The sequence below is a fragment of the Teleopsis dalmanni genome, chromosome 2, assembly GCF_002237135.1.
Source record: "Teleopsis dalmanni isolate 2A chromosome 2, ASM223713v2, whole genome shotgun sequence".
Classification (NCBI taxonomy): Eukaryota; Metazoa; Arthropoda; class Insecta; order Diptera; family Diopsidae; genus Teleopsis; species Teleopsis dalmanni.
This window is the reverse complement of record NC_051847.1, coordinates 107,778,022-107,799,744: the sequence shown is the minus strand read 5'-3', so window position 1 is coordinate 107,799,744 and position 21,723 is coordinate 107,778,022. Positions and strand designations below refer to the sequence as shown.

The 21,723-nt window shown below is 35.6% G+C and overlaps 1 protein-coding gene across 1 annotated transcript in view; it reads left to right on the top strand.

Annotated features, from left to right (window-relative positions):
• LOC119675360 (voltage-dependent calcium channel type D subunit alpha-1-like) overlaps positions 1-21,723 on the top strand; it is a gene marked incomplete at its 5' end in the record, with an annotated part of 236,679 nt that continues 214,956 nt past the window's right edge. Inside the window, 2 exon segments of the mRNA XM_038086558.1 lie at positions 1-53; positions 20,978-21,117. Coding sequence (XP_037942486.1) covers positions 1-53; positions 20,978-21,117 — 193 coding nt within the window.

Sequence of the window (21,723 nt, the reverse complement as noted above, 5' to 3'; positions counted from 1 at the left end):
CTGTGTTTACACCATATCCATATAGCGATTCCAACGTTACTAATCAAACTTTGGTAATTATAAATAATTATTATCAGAAAAATAAAAAAGGTATATTGTTCTGTTAAAAAAATATTAAATTATTTTGCCTTTTCTTTACTTAAATTTTGTAATTCAACACATATAAATTTTACAGGACTTTTATTCATTTATTTACTAAGTATAGATCCGGATTTCATCATGCCAATGGTGCTTAAATTTCTGAAAAATATGACCTCAAATTAGATATTCATAATCTTATGCAGCTGAACGTTACCCAAAGACAAGTAGAACAAGTCACAATACTGTTAAGCACTTTTCATGGTGTTTATTTTATTGCTTTAAGTTTAAGATGTTTTGAAAGGTTTTCAAATATCATATCTGGATTAAGGGGAAATAATTATAGAAGTGTTATCTGAAAAAGATAGTGATAAGATTATTTGCAAATTGAGAAAAGTTACTGTATGTGTTATGCAAAACAAAAGTCCAAAAACGCTTACTCGTGGCACTTCACCAATAAGACCTTATTTTCCTGTTACAAAACGCTGGTACATAATTTTAAAACTATGATTAGATATGTACCACTGAAAAAGATTTTGTAGATTTTCTGACAAGATAGGCCTTCGTGGCAACATTTGTCAAATTCTTGTATCATACCAAGAATACAGCTGAACAGTATTTTTTGTTTGCGAATACTGATTAGATTTCGGTAGGTCTATTGTCACATATTTCTTTCTTAATACGAATTGGTGGTCAGAGATGATATTGTGATGGGCAAGATCTTTGATATTAGATGAAGATCAAGAAGATTCATTGACCTGTATGATGCCGTAACTGTGCGGCTTGGAATTACTATGGATATTTTTTATTATTTAGTATGTATGTATGTATATATATTTATTTTCATTTTAAAATTTCTTCATAACAAAAACACTGACTGGAATAGTTACCGTCAACTAATTTCAATTGGTCTAAATACCGAAGTCAGGTTAAAAACTGAATCTGACGTAACTGAAGCAGTAGAGCATTTCAACTCTTGTGTCCAAATGTCTGCATGGGAATCAACTCCACCAATTTCTAAAAGTGTTAAGCAAGATTATCCATTTAACATTAGATACCTGATTAAAGAAAAGCGTAGGATGAAAAAACATTGGCAACAGTCGAGATTCCCTGCGGATAAAACTCGCTTAAACAAACTGTGTAAACTCGTTAAAGCCCTTCTTTTAAAGTATAACAATAATCGCACGTCGCTATACCTTCAAAACCTAAGTGCTTCATGTGATACAAAATATTCCCTTTGGAAAGCCATAAAAAAGAACAACAGACCGATTGTCTATCAACCACCTATACGCAAAATCGACAACTCATGGGCAAAAAGCGATATTGAAAAAGCAGAAACATTTGCGTTACATTTGGACCAGGTCTTTAAATCAAATGATAACCAAAATATGCCTGATGTCATGAATCAACGGATTAATTTTCTACAAGAGCCTTATCAATTGGAACTTCCAATTAAAAGATATACTATTAATGAAGTTAGAGATGTAATAACAAAGTTAAAAGTAAAAAAAGCTCCAGGATACGATTTAATCACAGGCATGGCCTTGCAGCAGCTCCCACCAAAAGGATTTGTATTTCTCACTCATCTATTTAACGCTGTGATAATAAGGGGATTTATTCCGCCACAGTGGAAGATAGCGCAAATCTCCATGATACCGAAACCAGGGAAAAGCCCAGAAGACGTCAAATCATATCGGCCAATAAGTCTACTTCCGATCCTGTCAAAAGTTATGGAAATCCTGTTTCTAAAGCGCCTTACTCCGTTTATCCAACAAAACAGACTCATACCTGACCATCAATTCGGCTTTCGCCAAAAACATAGCACAATAGAACAAATTCATAGACTTGTCAGACATATCCATAGTGCGATAGATGGTAAAAAATATTGCACTGCGGCATTTATAGACATTTCACAAGCTTTTGATCGAGTATGGCATGAGGGCCTCCTGTTCAAACTAAAACTGTATCTACCTCTAAATTTTTTCATATTTATAAAATCATACCTCTTGGCTAGGCACTTTTTCATTAAGCATGGAAACGAAACTACAGTACTTTATGATATAGAAGCAGGAGTACCTCAAGGTAGCATAATGGGACCAATGCTTTATCTTTTATTTACTGCGGATCTTCCCCTTACCGATGAGAGTGTTATCGGTACATTTGCAGACGACACAGCTATTTTATCAGTTGACAGTGACCCAATCCGTGCTTCCACCAAACTTCAAACCTGCCTTGATAATGTTGCTCTCTGGATGATAAACTGGCGTATTAAACCGAATGAATCAAAATCTGTCCAGGTAACATTCACTACAAAACGTTCTACGTGCCCGCCGGTCTTAATAAACAATACTCAATTACCACAAGCTGTAGAAACAAAATACTTGGGCATACATCTGGATAGTAAGCTAACCTGGAAATCGCACATATTCAAAAAGCGTAAAGCCTTGGGTCTTAAATTACGAAACTTATTTTGGTTCCTCAGCCGAAATTCCAAACTGTCACTTGACAATAAGCTGCTTATATACAAATCTGTACTTAAACCTATATGGAGTTATGGGGCCCAATTATGGGGTACTGCAGCAGACTCAAACCTGGCAATTATACAGCGCTTCCAATCTAAAACACTACGAATGATCACAAACGCACCTTGGTATATAACGAATGAACAGCTACATAAACAATTACATGTTCGAACAATCAAGGAAGAAATAGCAAGTATTTTAAAGAATTACGCTCAACGCTTATATATGCACCCAAACCCTCTGGTTACTCAACTGATGTCCCCTTCCAATACCTTTACAAGGCTGAGAAGAAAAACATCGCGAGACATTTTAAATATGTATATGTAGACAATACACTTTTATTTTAAATATATATGGATATGTCACTGGGCATAGTCCATACGTGCCTTTCTTTTTATATCGTAATAACCATTATTACGATTTAAATATATATATATATTACTTATTGTCATTCATTCCTGACAGATTGTAATAAATAAATGGATTTCAAAAAAAAAAAAAAATTTTAAAATTTCAATTTTACAATATGATTAGTTTATCTTAAATTAAGAAATAAATAAATATAATCAAAATAGCGTCTGTGACACATGTCGTCCGTCGACTTTTAATATAATAGTAGTACTCGTGTTATAAATAGTTGTATAATAGTGAGTATAATGTTAAATTATTATATACACGTTATAAATAATAGCTGAGCTATAAAATATATATTAATTATTGTTATTGACCAATTTTAAAAGCGTTCGTTTATTTGATGCTTTAAAATCTTAAAATAAATTTATTTACCTCTAGTACTTAAAATTAATTCTTTTTTACTTACTTTTGGTCGCAGCAACCGTCTTGCCCATTCCGGAACTCAAAAACAAAAGGAAGCACCAATGACAATCAGCTGACACATGAACTGACAGTTCATGTGTGCACTGGGTTGCATTTTCCAATCATAGCTGCACGGTTGCAACGACCAAAGCAAGTTTACACATTTTACAAATATTAACTTTTAGGTATTGAGTGGAGTTCTAACATTCTCCCCTCAGTATGTCTTTAATAAGAATACGACTTACTCTAAACTGCCGCTCCACGAACATCTAATACGGCTAATTTTGCTGCAGGTCTATGATATTGCCCTCGAGTAGTCTGCACTATGGCGCTCCTGGTCTGCCCGTCCCGTGCTTTAATGGCACTAATTACAATTCCTTTCGGCCATGTGTAGCGAGGAGAATTTGGGTCAACAATAATGACGACATCACCTGCTTCGATGGGTTTTATCTTACCAAACCATTTCGTCCGTCTTGTCATCGTTGGAAGCACCTCTTGTATCCATTTTTTCCAGAACCGATCGGCAAGGTATTGCGAATGCCTCCAGGAGGATTTCACGTGCTCGTCGTTAGTATCGAACTTCCACGGCGGCTTGTTCCCGGAAGATGACCCTAACAAGAAATGATTCGGAGTTAACGCTTCTTCGCTTGCTGTTTCAATCGACAAATAAGTGAGCGGTCTGCTATTTACGATTGATTCTACCTCGCAGAACAGGTTATGCATCTTTTCATCATTAATTTTTGCTTGCGGGCTTATTATTACTCCTAACACTGTTTTTATGGATCGCACCATCCGCTCCCACGCTCCACCCATGTGCGGCGCAGCTGGTGGAAGAAAAACCCATTGTGTTTCCGGACTTGTAAATTCAGCTTGCAATTCATTGAAGTCCACGTTCTTTATTGATTCTCGTAACTCCTTTTCAGCTGCTGTTAAGTTTGTTCCATTGTCACTATAGATGACATTCGGCACTCCTCTTCGGGCTATGAAATTTCGTATCACTATACAACACGAACTGGCTGACAGGCTATAAGCTATCTCCAAATGCACTGCTCGACACGTAAGGCATGTAAAAACGACGCCATAGCGCTTCTCTGAGCGTCTTCCTACTGTTACAGTATACGGGCCAAAATAATCGATTCCAACATGTGAGAATGGTCGGGAGTAACACACTCATCTCCGGCGGCTTTGGACTCGCATCGCGAACCTTGCAGTGTTGGCAATTATTTCTTACCTGCTTTAACAGTCTACGCAGTCCCGGAATGTGGTATTTCTGAAAGATTTCGTTAACCACCGTTTCATGATTTAGATGTTTTCATTTTCGATGATACCAGTCTACGATCAACTTAGTTATGTAGTTTTTCCTTGATAGTATAATTGGGAATTTGGTTGAATCATCGATGCATACGGCTTTATCTAATCTACCTTTTAATCTTAAAACATTCTGTGCATCTATGAATGGTGAAAGTTTTCGCAAAGGGCTAATTTTAGAAAGAGTAATATTAGCGTCTCTACTTAATGCAGTCATTTCTTTCTTGTAATCCTGTAACTGGGCTGTTTGGTACAAGAAATTTTCACTCCATTTCAGTTCCTCAACTGACAAGCATTGGTTTACAGATTTCTTCTTTTTCATTTCATTAGTTGATAGTAAAGACATAAATCTTTTCACATAGGCCATGCATCGAACTAAACGTTCCCACTTTGAAAATCGGTAGACATCTATGAGAGGTTCCTCCTCTGCTACATGAGCCACCAACAATCGTTGCTTTCTGATTTCAGCATCTTCGTTATATTTCTGTACGCCAACATTATTTGGCCAACAAGTTTCTGCTTCATACAGGAACTTCGGTCCCTTATACCAAGGGTTTTTCCAAGTAAAGTCTGGATTACTAGTTTGTTTTGTAGCCAAGTCCGCAACATTTAATTTTGTAGGAACGTACCGCCATTGTTCTGCTTCGGACAACTCCTGGATTTCTGCTATGCGGAACATTACAAATTGTTTGTAATCTCGTGGGTCAGATTTTATCCACGATAGAACAGCCTTTGAATCGCTCCAATACGTTATACTGGTCACTTTCAAGTCTATTGCCCTTTTTATGTTGTTTCCTAAACGTGCTCCCAATTCCGCCGCGAGTAGTTCCAGTCTTGGAATTGATATTGGTCGTAATGGTGCAACTTTTGCTTTAGAACATATCAAGGAAACATCTATGTTGTTGCGATTCTTCGCTCTTAGGTACACCACCGCTGCATATGCAACCTCACTTGCGTCCACAAAGACATGCAATTCAATGGAGTCTGCATCCTTATTAACCGTAGCGAAGTAACATCTCGGTATCTTCACATTTTTCACACCGCCAAGCAGCGACAGCCATTTGTTCCACTCATCAACTAGCTCATTAGGAATAGCGTCATCCCAGCTAACTCCACTTCGCCAAACTTTTTGAAACAAAATTTTTACGTCAATAATGTAAAAGGTAAGCATCCCTAAAGGGTCGAATATTGACATCATCAATCGTAGCAACTCTCTCTTCGTAGGTAATCTATATCCACTTAGAACATCCTCAGTGGCTTTGGTAAACTTCAGATCAAATGTGAGCATATCAGTGTCGGTTTGCCAATGGATTCCCAATATCTTCTCTGCCTCAAATGTATGGTCTATACGCCTTCCGGCCGAGCAAAATTGAAATTCCTGGCCTTGGTTACCTATAGCTTTCAGCACTGCGTTAGAATTTGAAACCCAATTGCGAATATGGAAATTTGCTTTCTTATGAATATTTCTAACCTCATTGACTAGATTAATCGCTTCCTCCACTGTGTCGACGCTATCCAGCATGTCATCTACATAATGCCTTTGTAAAATACATTTCACTGCTCGCGGAAACTCGGTTTCGTATTCGCGGGCATTACTATTTTTTACCAGTTGTGCCAACGATGGTGAACATGTTGCCCCAAAACTCATAACTTGTAGCAAATAAACGTCTGGTGGTCTGCTATCGTCACAATTTCTCCACAGGAAACGTTGTGAATGTTGATCTTCTTCTTTCACGAGTACTCGATGAAACATCTCTTTAATGTCGCCACTTATACCAATTTTTCCGATTCTGAAATTAACAAGAACATCTACCAACGAAGTGAGCAGATCTGGACCTTTCTCCAAACACGCGTTTAACGAGACTCCGTCATATTGTGCAGCTGCATCCCACACTAGTCTTTGCTTTTGTGGTTTATTCGGATTACTGACTGTAAACATCGGTAAGTACCATTTACGTGGATAATACCCCTCGGCTTCGTTAGGTTTCAGCTGGCGTATATAACCTTTCGCCTTCATGTCATCGATGTGATCACGCACCCAGCTTTGCAATGTTACATTGGATTGCAGCTTGCGCTCAAAGCACTGAAGTCTACGCAACGCCATTAAGTAATTATCCGGCATAGTAATGTTATTTGATTTCCAAAGCAATCTTGCTACAAAGTATTCACCATTTCGACTTATTTTTGATTGCATACTTTTTTGTTGTTCCAACTCCATATTTTCTAGTTTTTTCTTACTTTCAATAACGTTTTCATTACTGACAAAATCTTTCACTAAACGCTGCAAACTTAGATCATCATCGCATTCACAGATGTGTAAATTTAACGTTTCCCTAATAGTATTAGGTTCGTGCTTAATTATTCCATATATGGTCCACCCGAGTCGAGTTTTCGTTGCAGCTGGCTCATTCTTGCCTCCCTCTCTGAACTTCATTGGCATAGCTACCTCTTTATTGCTTAGGCCGATTATCATTCGAGGCCTAACGTTTTGATACGATTCTACTGGTAGTCCCTTTAAGTGTTTATACTTATCGGTAAGTTCTGTCATATTTAAAGATTGCTCGGGTAGCTCCAGCTTAGCTACTGAACGCACATTGCACAACGAATACCTTTTACCTTCGCGTATTTTGGAGACTTGCAGGTTGACCAGCTCAGAATCAGGTTCCTTGCGTACCGTACCATCTGTCCATCGTAAACAAAGATCTTTCGTTTCACCTTTAATCCGCAGTTGTCTTAATACGTCTTTTTCTATTAACGTTGGACCAGATCCGTCATCCAGAAAGGCATAAATGTTGCAGGTAACACCATTTCCATATATTGTAACTGGAACAATTCTGTACAGCGCTTGTGAAGTTAGTTGATGATGAACCGCCAACGTTTCATTTGCCCCACTTGCAGTTGAACTTGTTTGTTTATGTAGCAATGGGTGATGTTTCATGTTGCAATTGTGTATACCGCACTCTCGGGTCCTCTTGCACGTTCGAAAATCATGCTGCAGTAGACATCTTCCACATAGTTTCATTTCACGCACTACGTTCCACCTCGCGTCTGTTTTTAGTGTTCTAAACTTTGCACACCTTTTTAACGCATGTGCCTCCTTGCAATAAAAGCATGCTAGAATTTTGTGCTTATCGCCTACTGCACCCTGAGGTTCTTCTTCGTGAAAATTAATGCGTTGCGCTTTGCGCCTTTCATTATCTACACTGGCTCCAGCACTAAAAACGGGCGATACATTACTTGCTGCTTCTGCTAGTTCATATATCCAGTTGCCGAATGTTTTAAGTGTTACATTGATATTACGCGATGCAACAGCCCACTGCAATCGCATTTGCGGTGGTAGTTTTTCTACAAGCTCTTGGATAAGCAACGGGTTCACTAAGTGTGAATGTAACTCTGAAGCCTCCATAGTTGCGATCAAATTTTTTACCTCTAAGGCGAACGTAACAATTGTGTCCAATTTATTTATATTAATGTACACTGCTCGAATTTCAGTAATTAAGTTATTGATTATGTGTTCTGGTCTTCCAAATACCATTTGAAGAGTTGACATTATTTCCGGCACTAATGCTGGTATCATGAGCCTACTGCTGACATATTCAAGTGCCTTACCCTTAAGGGCACGTTGCAATCGTAAAAGATTCTCGTCTTCACTGAAACCGCATAAACGTGTTGAATTGCTGAAACTGCTGTAGAAAAGTGGCCACTCTTCCGGCTTTCCGGTAAATATAGGCAAATCTCGTGGAACGACATGACGCGCATTAATTTGTTCTATCATCAGCGCCGGTATAACTTTCGATACTGCTTGGGCTTCCGCCCTATCAGCTGAACCACCCAACTGAACACCACAACCTACGTTTGGTTTGCTGTCATCGTTGTTCATACCAACCTGCTTCTTCACCCATTCTAACGTCCTATGTGTCCTTACCTCACTCATGCCTTCACCCTTAACATCATCCTCGCCTACATACTTCAGCATTATTGTACGTTTCTTTTCTATATATTTCATTTCGGCTTTTCTTTGCTCTTCTAAGTACTGCAGTTCGATTCTCATGCAGTTTCTTGACATGATTGAACCGCCCTTACTTACCAAGTCCTCCTCACTTGGTGCCTTATCTGGAACCCCTTGTGAAACCTGCACTACCGTGTTGCATTTATCGCAACTCCACGGCAGGTTTGCAATGCTGTCGTCCACGCCCACGCATGCAAAATGACTCCATTGGTCACATGCGTCGCATTGCACCATCTCTCCAGTCTTCACCTTTTTGCACACGGCACATTGTACAGTCGACTTCTGGCTGCCGGATGACATATTTTTCTTTTTATATGTGTTCCCGATTAAAAGGATTTTTTCGGATTTCTTTCCAGGCAAATCGCCACACTATTTTCTTTCCTCGATTACCGCAAGATTTTTACAGCTTGCCACAAAAATTTTAAAGTTTGTTATTGACCAATTTTAAAAGCGTTCGTTTATTTGATGCTTTAAAATCTTAAAATAAATTTATTTACCTCTAGTACTTAAAATTAATTCCTTTTTACTTACTTTTGGTCGCAGCAACCGTCTTGCCCATTCCGGAACTCAAAAACAAAAGGAAGCACCAATGACAATCAGCTGACACATGAACTGACAGTTCATGTGTGCACTGGGTTGCATTTTCCAATCATAGCTGCACGGTTGCAACGACCAAAGCAAGTTTACACATTTTACAAATATTAACTTTTAGGTATTGAGTGGAGTTCTAACAATTATTATTATATATTGTATTCTCATATTACATAAGATATGAGAATTAATAATTAATAATTAAATTGTATGCTATACAATTTTTTACATATTCTGCTACTTTTGCCCATTCTACATCAAAACCGTTTAAAATATTTATAATGTTTTCATAAATCATTATAAATTCGGTTAGTTTGCTGAAATTTTCTTATATATTTGTCTTTCAAATCAGTTTTCAGAAATATCGATAGCAGTTCATTATTTTCCTTCCAAAGTTTCACGATGCTGTTTGTTGATTCCAATTTATACCGCAATCATTTTTCAGCTCATTTAGAACCTGCATCCAATAAAAGTTAAGATTTAACAATTTTTTGGTCAATTGTTGCGTAATCTTTCGGCATCATATATAAACATGGTTTTGAAAATGTAATTGAGGTACAGTTTTAACGTATATAAATGTCCATCTTCCGCGACAGTCTCTAACATTAAAGTATATGTTGGCGTAAATTGTGGCATTCTTAATATTTTCTTTATGAAGTATAATTGGAGTTTAGATTAGATTAGATTTTTAAAATGGGTTGGGAACTTGTAACCGCGTCACTACATCCTTTGAGGATTATTGTGACATACCTACTTCAGTTCCATAGACGAGTAGCAGTTAAAAATGTCAATACGTCCTTTGAAGAGATGTTGCCTAATTCCGTTATATCCGAATAGGCAGTGGATAAGTACCGAAGTCTAAGTCTGGCAAGACTATCACAGTGACACAAAATGTGTTCTGCTGCTTCCTCTTCTTCGCAACAAAGTCTGCAGCTATTGTCTCTAGTAATACCTAGATTCGATAGATGCTTTTTAACTCCGCAGTGCCCAGTGAGGAATCCTGTGATAAGTCGGATACCACTTCGGTTCAGCATAAGCAGCTCCCTAGTTCTGGCTTTTGATAGAAATGGCATGGATTCTTTGGCTTGTCTGCAGGCAATTGTTTTATCCCAATCAGTGTGAGCTGCTCTTTCCAGCCACTCATTAGTTTTAAGTTTAAAAAAGCTCCACAAAGGACCACAGAATGGTTGTGGCCCCTTTTCTCGCTAGTTCATTTGCTTTTTTATTTCCCTCAAATCCGCTATGCTCTAGAGACCATATTAAGTGGACCTTGTTCCTTTCAGCAAGGTCTTTGAGAAGTAGAAAGCATTTCCACACTAGGTTTGAGGTAAGCGTAGTGCTAGGAGTGCCGATTTACCGTCAGAAAAGATTTCTATGTTTTTCCCTGTGACAAGTTTTCCTTTATATATCCTGAGACATAGTTCAATTGCGTGTACTTCAGCCTGAAAAACTGAGTTTTCTTTACTTATACTCGCAAATATTTCCTCTTTAGGTTTAACTCCGTATACTCCCGCCCGCACTCCTTCCATCGTTTGGGAGCCATCCGTGTACCACAGATGGTAGTCTCCAGCGAATGGAGGTATGTTCCGTTCCCATTCATTTCTGTCTGGCATTAGTATTAGAAACTTTTAGTGGAAGTTGAATTTAGGTAAGCAAATGTCAGATATGATGATGTTTAGTCCTTCCTTTCTTTGCATTTCCTTACCTAACAGGGAGTTACTGAGTAATCTTGTTGATTGATTGCTAGTCAACTGTAGTTTGACTACAGTTCCTTACCTAACAGGGAGTTACTGAGTAATCTTGTTGATTGATTGCTAGTCAACTGTAGTTTGGCAATAAAAGTCATTACTTCCTTTTTGACTAGTAGGTGAAGTGGGGGGAGCCCCAATGCAACCTCTAGGGCCGCTGTCGGGGTAGTTCTCATCACTCCACTTGTCATTATGCAGGCTAATCTCTGCAGCTTACAAAGCTTGTCTATCACTGTCTTCTGCTGAGCTTTCTTGTACCAGATGGATGACCCATAAGTAACAATTGGGCTAGCAATGTGTGCATCCAAAGGTTGAGTTTTGGATTAAGGCCCCAGTGCTTACCAATGAGGTTTCCGCTGGTCCATACTGCCTCTCTGGCTCTTCGTATAACATTGTCTACATGAGAATTCCACGTCAATTTCTCATTCAGAATCATTCCCAGGTACTTTACCTGGGTAACGACTGATAGCTTTTCTCCATTCAGGAATGGGTTATTGAAAAGTACTCTTTTCCTTTTCCTTGTGAAGACAACCAGACTTGTTTTTTTTAGGATTTGTATTTAATCCTACTTCACTGCACCATCTAGTTACGATATTCAGTGCTTGCTGTAGTCGATATGAGATCATGTCTTAATATTTACCCCTGAGATATATGACTATATCGTCAGCTAGTCCACTGCAATTGACAACAGGAGTGGGGATAATACACCCCCTTGTGGGTATCCTTTTGCAGTATGTGCTTTTATTTCAACATTGCCGAGAGTAGATTTAACCACCCTATTTCTTAGGACATTGCTTATCCATGTGCGTGTCGTATTATCGACTCCTCTGTCATGGAGGCGTCTTTCGATATGTGAGTGATCAGTACTGTCAAATGCTCCCTTAATATCAAGAAAGCAACCCACTGCAAACTCTTTGCAGTCTACAGACTCCTGTATTTTATTAGTAAGACTGAGTAATGCATGTGTTGTTGATTTATTTTGTTGGTAGGCATACTGGTTGGCGTGGAGTGGATTTAAAGATAAACACTCTTCCCTTATATGTCTGTCCACTATTTTCTCCATTGTTTTTAGAAGAAATTTTTTATTTTTTTTTCTTCTCTTCTTTTATTTATTGAATCACTTAAAAGTCTAACAACACTTATTTAAATCTTACATACTAAAAATATACACTCAAAGTTTATGTCACAACCTAAAGTTTCCTTGTTTAAAACGTAAGATTCTTAACTTTTGATTTTTAATAATAATTGAACTTGATGTGGTAATACATTTAGGATGCATTAAAGGTATGCCGGTAAATCTGATCTTTTGAGACGAGATATATTTCCTGGTAAGATATTGAGCGAGTGGGTTTGGATGCACCATTATTTTAGTATCACATTTTTGCCGTAGTAGGGCTAGCTCGTCTTTGACTACAGGTACATGAAAGTCCATATGTATGATGAAATTTCTGAGGAACCAGGTTGCTCCTGTTAATGAACGAAGTATTTTTGACTGAATGCGCTATATAATATCTTTATTTGATGCGCTGGCTTTACTCCAGAGTTGGGACCCGTAAGTCCATATAGACTTAATCACAGTTTTATGTAACAGGACTTTGTGCGCAAGCTGTAATCTTGAATTTTTATTGAGTAACCAAAACAATTTAAGGAACCTTAGTTTTATTTGTGTTTGTTTTGCGGCTACGTGTTATTTCCATGTCAATCGTCGGTCGAAATTAATACCAAGATATGTAACGCTTTGGGATGCTGGTATAATAACGTTATTAAGAGTTATGGATGGACAAGTATCTTTTCTAAGTGCAAAGGTTATGTGTGTACTTTTTTGTTTATTTACGCGACTGCGCCAGTCGTTTAGGCAATTTTGGATGTCCTTGAGATGTGCCTGTAGTTCCTGGGAAGCGGTGAAAGAATTTTTATGAACGCTGAAAAGAGCAGTATCGTCTGCAAACGTAGATGTTGTTATTTTTTGACTAGTCGGCAAATCCGATGTAAATCCGATGCTACCTGGTCCTTGTTGGTGTGCTGTGGAATAATGAAAGTATTAATATCATCCCTTACCACAATACAAGCACGAGGTCGACCATGGCTGGCATGGTCGTACAGTAACTTACCTTTTATGCCCTTCATCTGGTTCTCATATACATATGGCTTCTGGATAAAGGCTAGGTCAATAGAAGTCGCTGTATCAACACCGCCGTAGCAGCTTTGCCGTGGTGAAGATTAACCTACAGGCACCTCATCATTTTTTAATTGTATCGTCCCTTGCCGTTCCGCATCCACTTGGACAATTTTGTGCCATGAGTGGGTGCTTCCTGTCGATGGGATCTGGAAGCTGGTTTCTTTGGAGGGGGAAATTTCCGGTGGTAGCACAGAAGAAGGAGGAATAGATGCACACATAGGTTTTGGGCATCTCTCCGCCCTGAAACACTTTGAGATTAGCATCCGGGAATGGTTTCAGTTTTGATACACAGGTGGTCAGCCAGTTCCTCGTTTCACCATTGCAGCATGTTAATGAGAGCCATCCATCTCTGTTAACACTGGTGATGAAGCCGTGGACACTATTGTGTTTAGGAAGTTTGTCAATTTCTTCCAGGAACTTCGATTTTATCATCTCCATTTGATCACTTTGCAAGCAAATGGGAATATCTCTGTAAGCTGGAGTCGGTTTCAGCTGGTTTCCGATAGAGCTAGATGTTTGTTGGATTTTGGATTTTTGGGCTGAAGGCGTTGTGTTTCTTCGGGAGATGTGTTATTAGATCTGCACCTTTTGCTGGTAATGGGTCTGTCACTTTCTCCTTCTGCTGCCATGGAAGTTTTGTAGAGAGAGTATCGGTCTCTCTCTTTCTGCTTCACAGTCTTCAAAACCAAGCCATTCCTAATCATGGCCTTGATACGTCTTTTCTGAGCCCCGATGAAGTATTCCGCCTTTTTCCTGGTCTCTTTGTTGCCGTCAGCTGAGTTCACCATTCTCTAGGTGTTAGCACTAGACACACCGCCATCGCGGTCACCTGTGTCCATAGGACTCTGGGTGCCAGTCACCGGTGAGGTGTTCCCACAGCTTGATACCATTGGTCTCTGAGCAGGTAGGTTCAGATCATCCGGATCTTGAATTTTGAGTGAGGCTTCAAGTCTCTGTTCAAGATTTCCTCCAACCTTCGTTGGCGAACGGAGTAGAGTTTCTTCCTCTGACTCTGTAATTATATTGTTAATAGGTAAATTTAAATTTTTTTCCATATATAATTGGAGTTTATTCACCCCTCTCTTCGAAGAGAGTGCAACCCCATACTTGAGCACAATATGTTTGTATTGCGCTAGAAATAGATTCCATTTTGCTTTTATAGGTATGTTGGTTTTGTTAAGAAATCTGTGCCACGTGAAATTTATACTATTTATAGCTCTAATAGTTCTCTTCTCTACATGTTTCCTAAAGTTCATTGCTGGTGTCACTGTCACGCCTAGATAGCAGTATTCATTGACTACTCTTATTTCTTCATCACCGAGATACCATTTTTATTTATTTGCCACTCTATCTCCTTTTCGTAAGAACTTAATTGCGGATTTACTTAGATTGTCTTCTAAATTCCAACTGTGGTATATAAATATAAATCATTTTTTGCAGCGTCGGTATATCGTCAGCCAGTTGACAATGTCGTCGGCACACACTAAAGTTCAAATGGTTAGTTCTTCTATCTGTATGCCTTCTTCCAAAAAATCATGTAAATCATTGACATAAAGAACAAAAAAGTGTGGTGATATTACACAACCTTGTTTTACTCCGCTTACAGCTAGAAATTCATTAGATAAGTCCCTCCTAGTCCATACTGCGCATTTAGTGTTCGAGTACACATTTTCTGTAAAACGGACCATTTTAGTTGAGACACCAGCTGCGTGAAGCTTATAATTAACGCCTTTCGAGAGACCTTATCGAAGGCTGCTTTAAAATCTACAAAAAAGGCATACGTTTCCTTATTGTTTTTAAAATTTATCTTGACTATTGATGACAAGTTGTAAATATTATCCTCTGTAGAATAACTTTTCCGGAACCCAGCCTGAAATAGGTTTATTATTCTATTACTTTCAGGCAAATTTGTTAGCCTGTCTGTTGCTTTAGCTATTTTTTCACTTCATTTAGAAGGAATTTCTTCTATTCCAGGAGCTGTAAATTTTATTACTACTGTTATTAATATACGATCTTCAGGAATCACTTTTGATCGGATACCTTTATTTGTATGATCTGTTGTAATTACTGCATTATTACTACTGTTATCTTTACCTGTTGTAGCAGGAGCAATTACAATGTTATTAACTGATCGAGATATAACTACTTCTTTTCACCTATCATCACTTTTACAACACAATTCATAAAGGATATTCCGCGGTAGTTGCACGATAATCTTACATCACCTTTTTTATGTATGAGGTATATTATGCTTTTTCAAACGATTCATCAGCTATACCGCGGTTAAACATGTCATTACAAGCAATTGTTATCTCTGAAAGAAGGTCATCTGGTGCTCACATATTCGCCATTTATATGCTGTTACTTGTATTTATCTCATTTCTATTTTGGAAGTCAATTTGTATTAGTTCTTACCCTTTTTATATCGGTCAATCTAAACGTTACGACTATAGGAAAATGGTCACACCAGTGTGTGTTTCCGACTTCAAAATTATCAATTCAAGTATTTCTTGGGAGACTGAACAGATATCATTTAGTGACATTCCAACTCCACTACATAATGTAATTTCTCCTTTCTCAACACCTTTTGTCATTCCATTCGCTATTACAAGTCTGTTGTTACAGCATAATTGTATAAATCTATGTCTACATGAATTTTATACTTCGTCTTTAGATTTCCTTTCTTCGAATCCAGAAGTAAAATTCGATATATATTCCTCAAAAAAAAAGTGATGTAGAGGCAATATTCCTAAACAAAATGGCTATGACAAGTATAAAAATTCGAGACACAAAAGTGATATTTGAAAAGAAAAAAAAAGTGGGTGTCTTAAAAAGTGGTGAGATGGCTATCACAAAATACGCCCAAGAGGGAATGAAACATTGAGAACTATAAATGGCGATTGCTCCAATAACATTCACGCATTTCTTTAATTCGTAACGGTTAAAGAAATGCGTGAAGCATCTGAGAACTTTCTACAAAATTGTATTAACCCATTTTGGACCACGGCCAGTTTTGAATATTTTTTAATATTCAAAAAATATTTTATCTTTCTTAGGTAGAGATAAAGTGAGAGTTATCTTTCAAGTAAACATTAAGTTCTTCTCGTTTACTTAAATTTAACTTGTTTTATTTTACTATTTACTATGGAAATATCACCATAAAATTCCAAGTCTGAAATTGCCTGCTACTTAATGGGTTAAGATAAACGATAATTGTTTAAGCGATGTGATTGAAAGCAAACAAAATCTATAGTCGTTCAATAAGGCGAAGACTATTATGTGGTATAATTGTGGTGAGTCAGCTCACGTGTCGGTAAATTGTGCAAGACCCCAAAACCCCCTCCTTGTGTAGACTGCAATAAGGTACACCTTAAACATGAACAGCAAAATTCCAGAAACCGTCAGCTTTCATGCGTAAAACAAAAATTCAGACTCTAAAGGAAAGATGTTAGCGGTGATAAATGAATTCTGAGAATGTTTCGCTATAGGCATGAATGGAATCAGCGAAAATCTAGCACAGGAGCAAGAGCATCATAGAAAATTATTGGACATTGAAACAAAGTTATCTGAAAAACGTTTGCAAACTTTTGATGATACTAGAATTACTTTAGCATTAAATACATTCTTTGGAACTGAAATCGCAAAATTCAAAAAGTCGAAAAAAAAGTTAAAAAACTGCAACAGAAATTAAAAATGGAAGATTTTGTACCATTAACTGAGGAACCTATAGAGCGAAATTTTGGTAGTCGTAAATGTAGACATTATTCGGATGAGGAGTTAGATACTAAAGAGGATATAAATGTAAAAATAGAGGAAGTTGATTAACATGATATAGAATGGGCTATAAATAAAGCACATACATAAAATTAACAAAACAAAAGCGATTAAAAACAATGGAACCAGAAGAACTCTGTCGACGACGTTTCGACGATAAATATACAAAACCGTCAATGGATTCTAGAACATTGGTAAACGCCAATTTACATCCATTTTGTGATCAGAAGCGCCAGCATGCCGATTTCACTAATCGCTATCGCTAAAACTCCAACCTCTTCGCTAAAATTCTTAAATATGCGATTCGTTTATTTTAGGAGAATAAGCGATCAGGCGATTCTGCACATCTCAGACGATGTGGATACTGCTTAAATACATTGAAATGTCAAAATAAAAACAAAATTTGTAAACAAATATCAGCTGTTGGAATTATAATTTAAATTTGAAATTTAAAAGCAGATACTGCAGCAAAATAGTATTTAGCCATTGTAAAATTTAAATTACAATTAAATTAACATAACATCAGTGTGTGGATTAATTAAATAATGGACTATTTAATAAGAAAGAGATTTCTTTTTCCTGGTGATATGAGGGATTCACGGAATCATTTACATTGCAAAAGAAAATGTTTGCGAAATTCTAAAGACTCTCGAAATATTTGCATTTCATGTGCAAGTCATTTATGTTTGGTACAATTTCAAAAAATAAAAATGAAATATGAAAAATAAAATACATTTGTTTACATTTGCTTAATACCAAACACACTCTCACCACATTACTGCCACAAAATTTTTGTAATATTAATAATTATTTTTTTTACATTTTAACTTTAAATGCAAGTTTATTTCTATCACAATAAATTAAATAATAAATAAATATCATATCATAATAAATACGTACAAAATAATTGCTCAATGTGTTTAAAAAATAATATTTTCACTTTTAGCGACAATAAAAACCTAACCGCCAAAAACAATCAAACTAGGAGAAATTTTAGTCGTTTTTAACGATATTTAGCGATTGTCAATTTAGCAAACTACAAAATTTGGAGATTTAGCGATTTATCCGGAGAAAACAGCTGTTTTTAAAAGTTAAGAAAATTAGCAAATAGAAATTAAGCGTAACGATTTAGCAGAATCGCAAAAGTCTCTAAAGAAATTTAAAGAATTTCGGTGATGGAGTTTTAGCGATAGCGATTAGTGGAATCGGCCTGCAGTGTACTGAAAAATGAAGGTAAAAATTATCGTATAGATTATTATAGATAAAAATTACCTATCGCTACATAAACGTACATAATTCGAGCATGCGTATTATAAAATGGATTTCTTATCACCTTGCATTAATACCATTTTTCATAGATGAATAATAAGCAACTTAAACGACCACTACCACTCATAGTCACAGATTTTTTATAGTGATCTAAATATTGAAAACTAATTCTATCAGGCAGAGAATAAAATATGAAATCGAAATAATAAAAGTGGCAAATTTACATACTAAAGATAAAAATTTTGAAAACAGTCTGCAAGCCGTTAATGTGGGTAAGAATATATTATTTTAATACTAGGCTTCCTATGGTCGCATCAACAAAGTCTGTTGCGGAAGTGAAAACAAATCCTGCAGGCCGATTTCACTAATCGCTATCGCTAAAACTCCATCACCGAAATTCTTTAAATTAATTTGAGCGACTTTTGCGATTCTGCTAACTCGTTACGCTTAATTTCTATTTGCTAATTTTCTTAACTTTTAAAAACAGCTGTTTTCTCCGGATAAATCGCTAAATCTCCAAATTTTGTAATTTGCTAAATTGACAATCGCTAAATATCGTTAAAAACGACTAAAATTTCTCCTAGTTTGATTGTTTTTGGCGGTTAGGTTTTTACTGTCGCTAAAAGTGAAAATATTATTTTTTAAACACATTGAGCAATTATTTTGTACGTATTTATTATGATATGATATTTATTTATTATTTAATTTATTGTGATAGAAATAAACTTGCATTTAAAGTTAAAATGTAAAAAAAATAATTATTAATATTATAAAAATTTTGTGGCAGTAATGTGGTGAGAGTGTGTTTGGTATTAAGCAAATGTAAACAAATGTATTTTATTTTTCATATTTTATTTTTATTTTTTGAAATTGTACCAAACATAAATGACTTGCAAATGAAATGCAAATATTTCGAGAGTCTTTAGAATTTCGCAAACATTTTCTTTTGCAATGTAAATGATTCCGTGAATCCCTTATATCACCAGGAAAAAGAAATCTCTTTCTTATTAAATAGTCCATTATTTAATTAATCCACACACCAATGTTATGTTAATTTAATTGTAATTTAAATTTTACAATGGCTAAATACTATTTTGCTGCAGTATCTGCTTTTAAATTTCAAATTTAAATTATAATTCCAACAGCTGATATTTGTTTACAAATTTTGTTTTTATTTTTAGAGTTTTTAGAGTTTTTTACTTTTAGAGTTTGTGTACTTTTCACGAAAGTAGTGCTCATTATAACGATCTTTTCACGAAGGTAGTGCTCATTTTAGTTATCTTTTGCCGAAGGTAGTGGTCTTTTTAGTGATCATTTTCTTAAGGTAGTGGTTTTTTAGCGTTTGTCGAACAAAACGATTCGGAAACGTTTTTAATGTGCATTGTTGTTGCTTCGTTTGCTTAAGAAGAAGAAAAAATTTTGTTTGCATTTGTATTGCATGTATTTTGTTTGTGTTTTTAAATAAAGATATTGCGTATGCATTTATTGATGCAAATTTAATATTAGGGGATAAATTACATATATTTAATATTTTATTGTGGTTGAATGATTCGTATTATATTTATAATGCCAATAAAAGGCAAAAAAACAAAATTTTAAAATTGTTAAGTTGTTAAATAAGTAAATATATGTATATTACAATAAACGTATTGTTACAATAAAATCTTTATATTTCTATGCAATAATTTAAATATTATATATGATATTCAGAAATTCTTGAAATATTTTTTTAATTTTTTACTGCATTATATAAACAATTTTAAAATTTTGTTTTTTTAATATACGTTTTTTTAATATAATACGAGTCATTCAACCGCAATAAAATATTAAATATATGTAATTCATCCCCTAATATTAAATTTGCATCAATAAATGCATACGCAATATCTTTATCAATAATACACAAACAAAATACATGCAATACAAATGCAAACAAAATTTTTTCCTCTTCGTATGCAAACGAACCAACAACAATGCACATTACAAACGTTTCCAAATCGTTTTGTTCGACAAACGCTAAAAAAGCCACTACCTTAGGAAAATGATCACTAAAAAGTACACTACCTTCGGCAAAAGATAACTAAAATGAGCACTACCTTCGTGAAAAGATCGTTATAATGAGCACTACCTTCGTGAAAAGTACACAAACTCTAAAAATTGTTGAATTGTTTTGGACTTTTTTAATGTACTGTTCGTTTAGTGTTTTTTAACAAAGATGACAAACAGTACACTATGTTTTGTACTTTAGTGTTTGTTTTAGTTCACAGATTTTGACATTTCAATCCATTATCCACACCATTATCCACATTCAATTAGCATTATCCACATCGCCTGAGAGTTTTAGCGAAGAGATTGTGTTAGCAGAATCGCACGATCGCTTATTCTCCTAAAATAAACGAATCGCATATTTAAGAATTTTAGCGAAGAGATTGGAGTTTTAGCGATAGCGATTAGTGGAATCAGCCTGCTGGTGTTCAGGTATTTAGCGATAAGATTAGATGAATAAATTTTTAGTATCTAACATAGTATTATTTCATAAAGTTGGCTTTCAAAAATTAGATATCTTTCAATACAAGCTAAAATCCTTTATTAGATCATATTATTTCAATCTTTATTATATGTTTAAAATTTTCAGAGTTTTATTAATTTATAATCATTTTCTTTAATTGCATAATCTCCAAAGGAAAAAATCGAATATGTTTTTTTGGTGATATTTACGGCAGAATGTGTAATGAAAATAATTGCTTATGGGTTTATGTTACATCCGGGAGCTTATCTACGAAATGGATGGAACTTGCTGGATTTTTTCATCGTAGTTATAGGGTAAGTTCATAACTTGAATGAAGAATATGTATGAATATTAATAGATTCTCCAATCCATTTAGCATCATTTATACCATGCCAGTTGTTGTTATTTTCTCTGTTTAAATGTAAGAGTTGTCTAGTTTGTTTGAAAATGCAATGATGCTGCAATATCACCGCAACTTCTGGCATGATTTGTTTAATCAAGTAATTGTAAATGCAACAATGACACACCTGTTATGCAGTATTTAAGCTAAATTGCATGTTTGTTTTAAATATAAATATACTCTACAAAATAAATCACTGTCCAACAAAAAGTGCAATTATGCATTATTAGTTTTTTTTGTTGATCATTGTACGGAAGAAAGTATTTTTCAATTTTCCCCAATAATTATGTCAGAGCAGCGTAGATAAATTTAGTGTTTTGCGAATTATTACTTTAATACTTATTGTTTAATATTGATAATGGATATGAGAACACAAAATCAAGGATTATATTTGTGTTACGCAAAATGGAGTAACTATTTAGTCGATGTAAGAAATAAACAAGTTGCCGATATCATCACTAATTAGCACTAATTACTACTGTAGCTGTAGCAGAATTAAATATTTTTTTTTATAAATCTT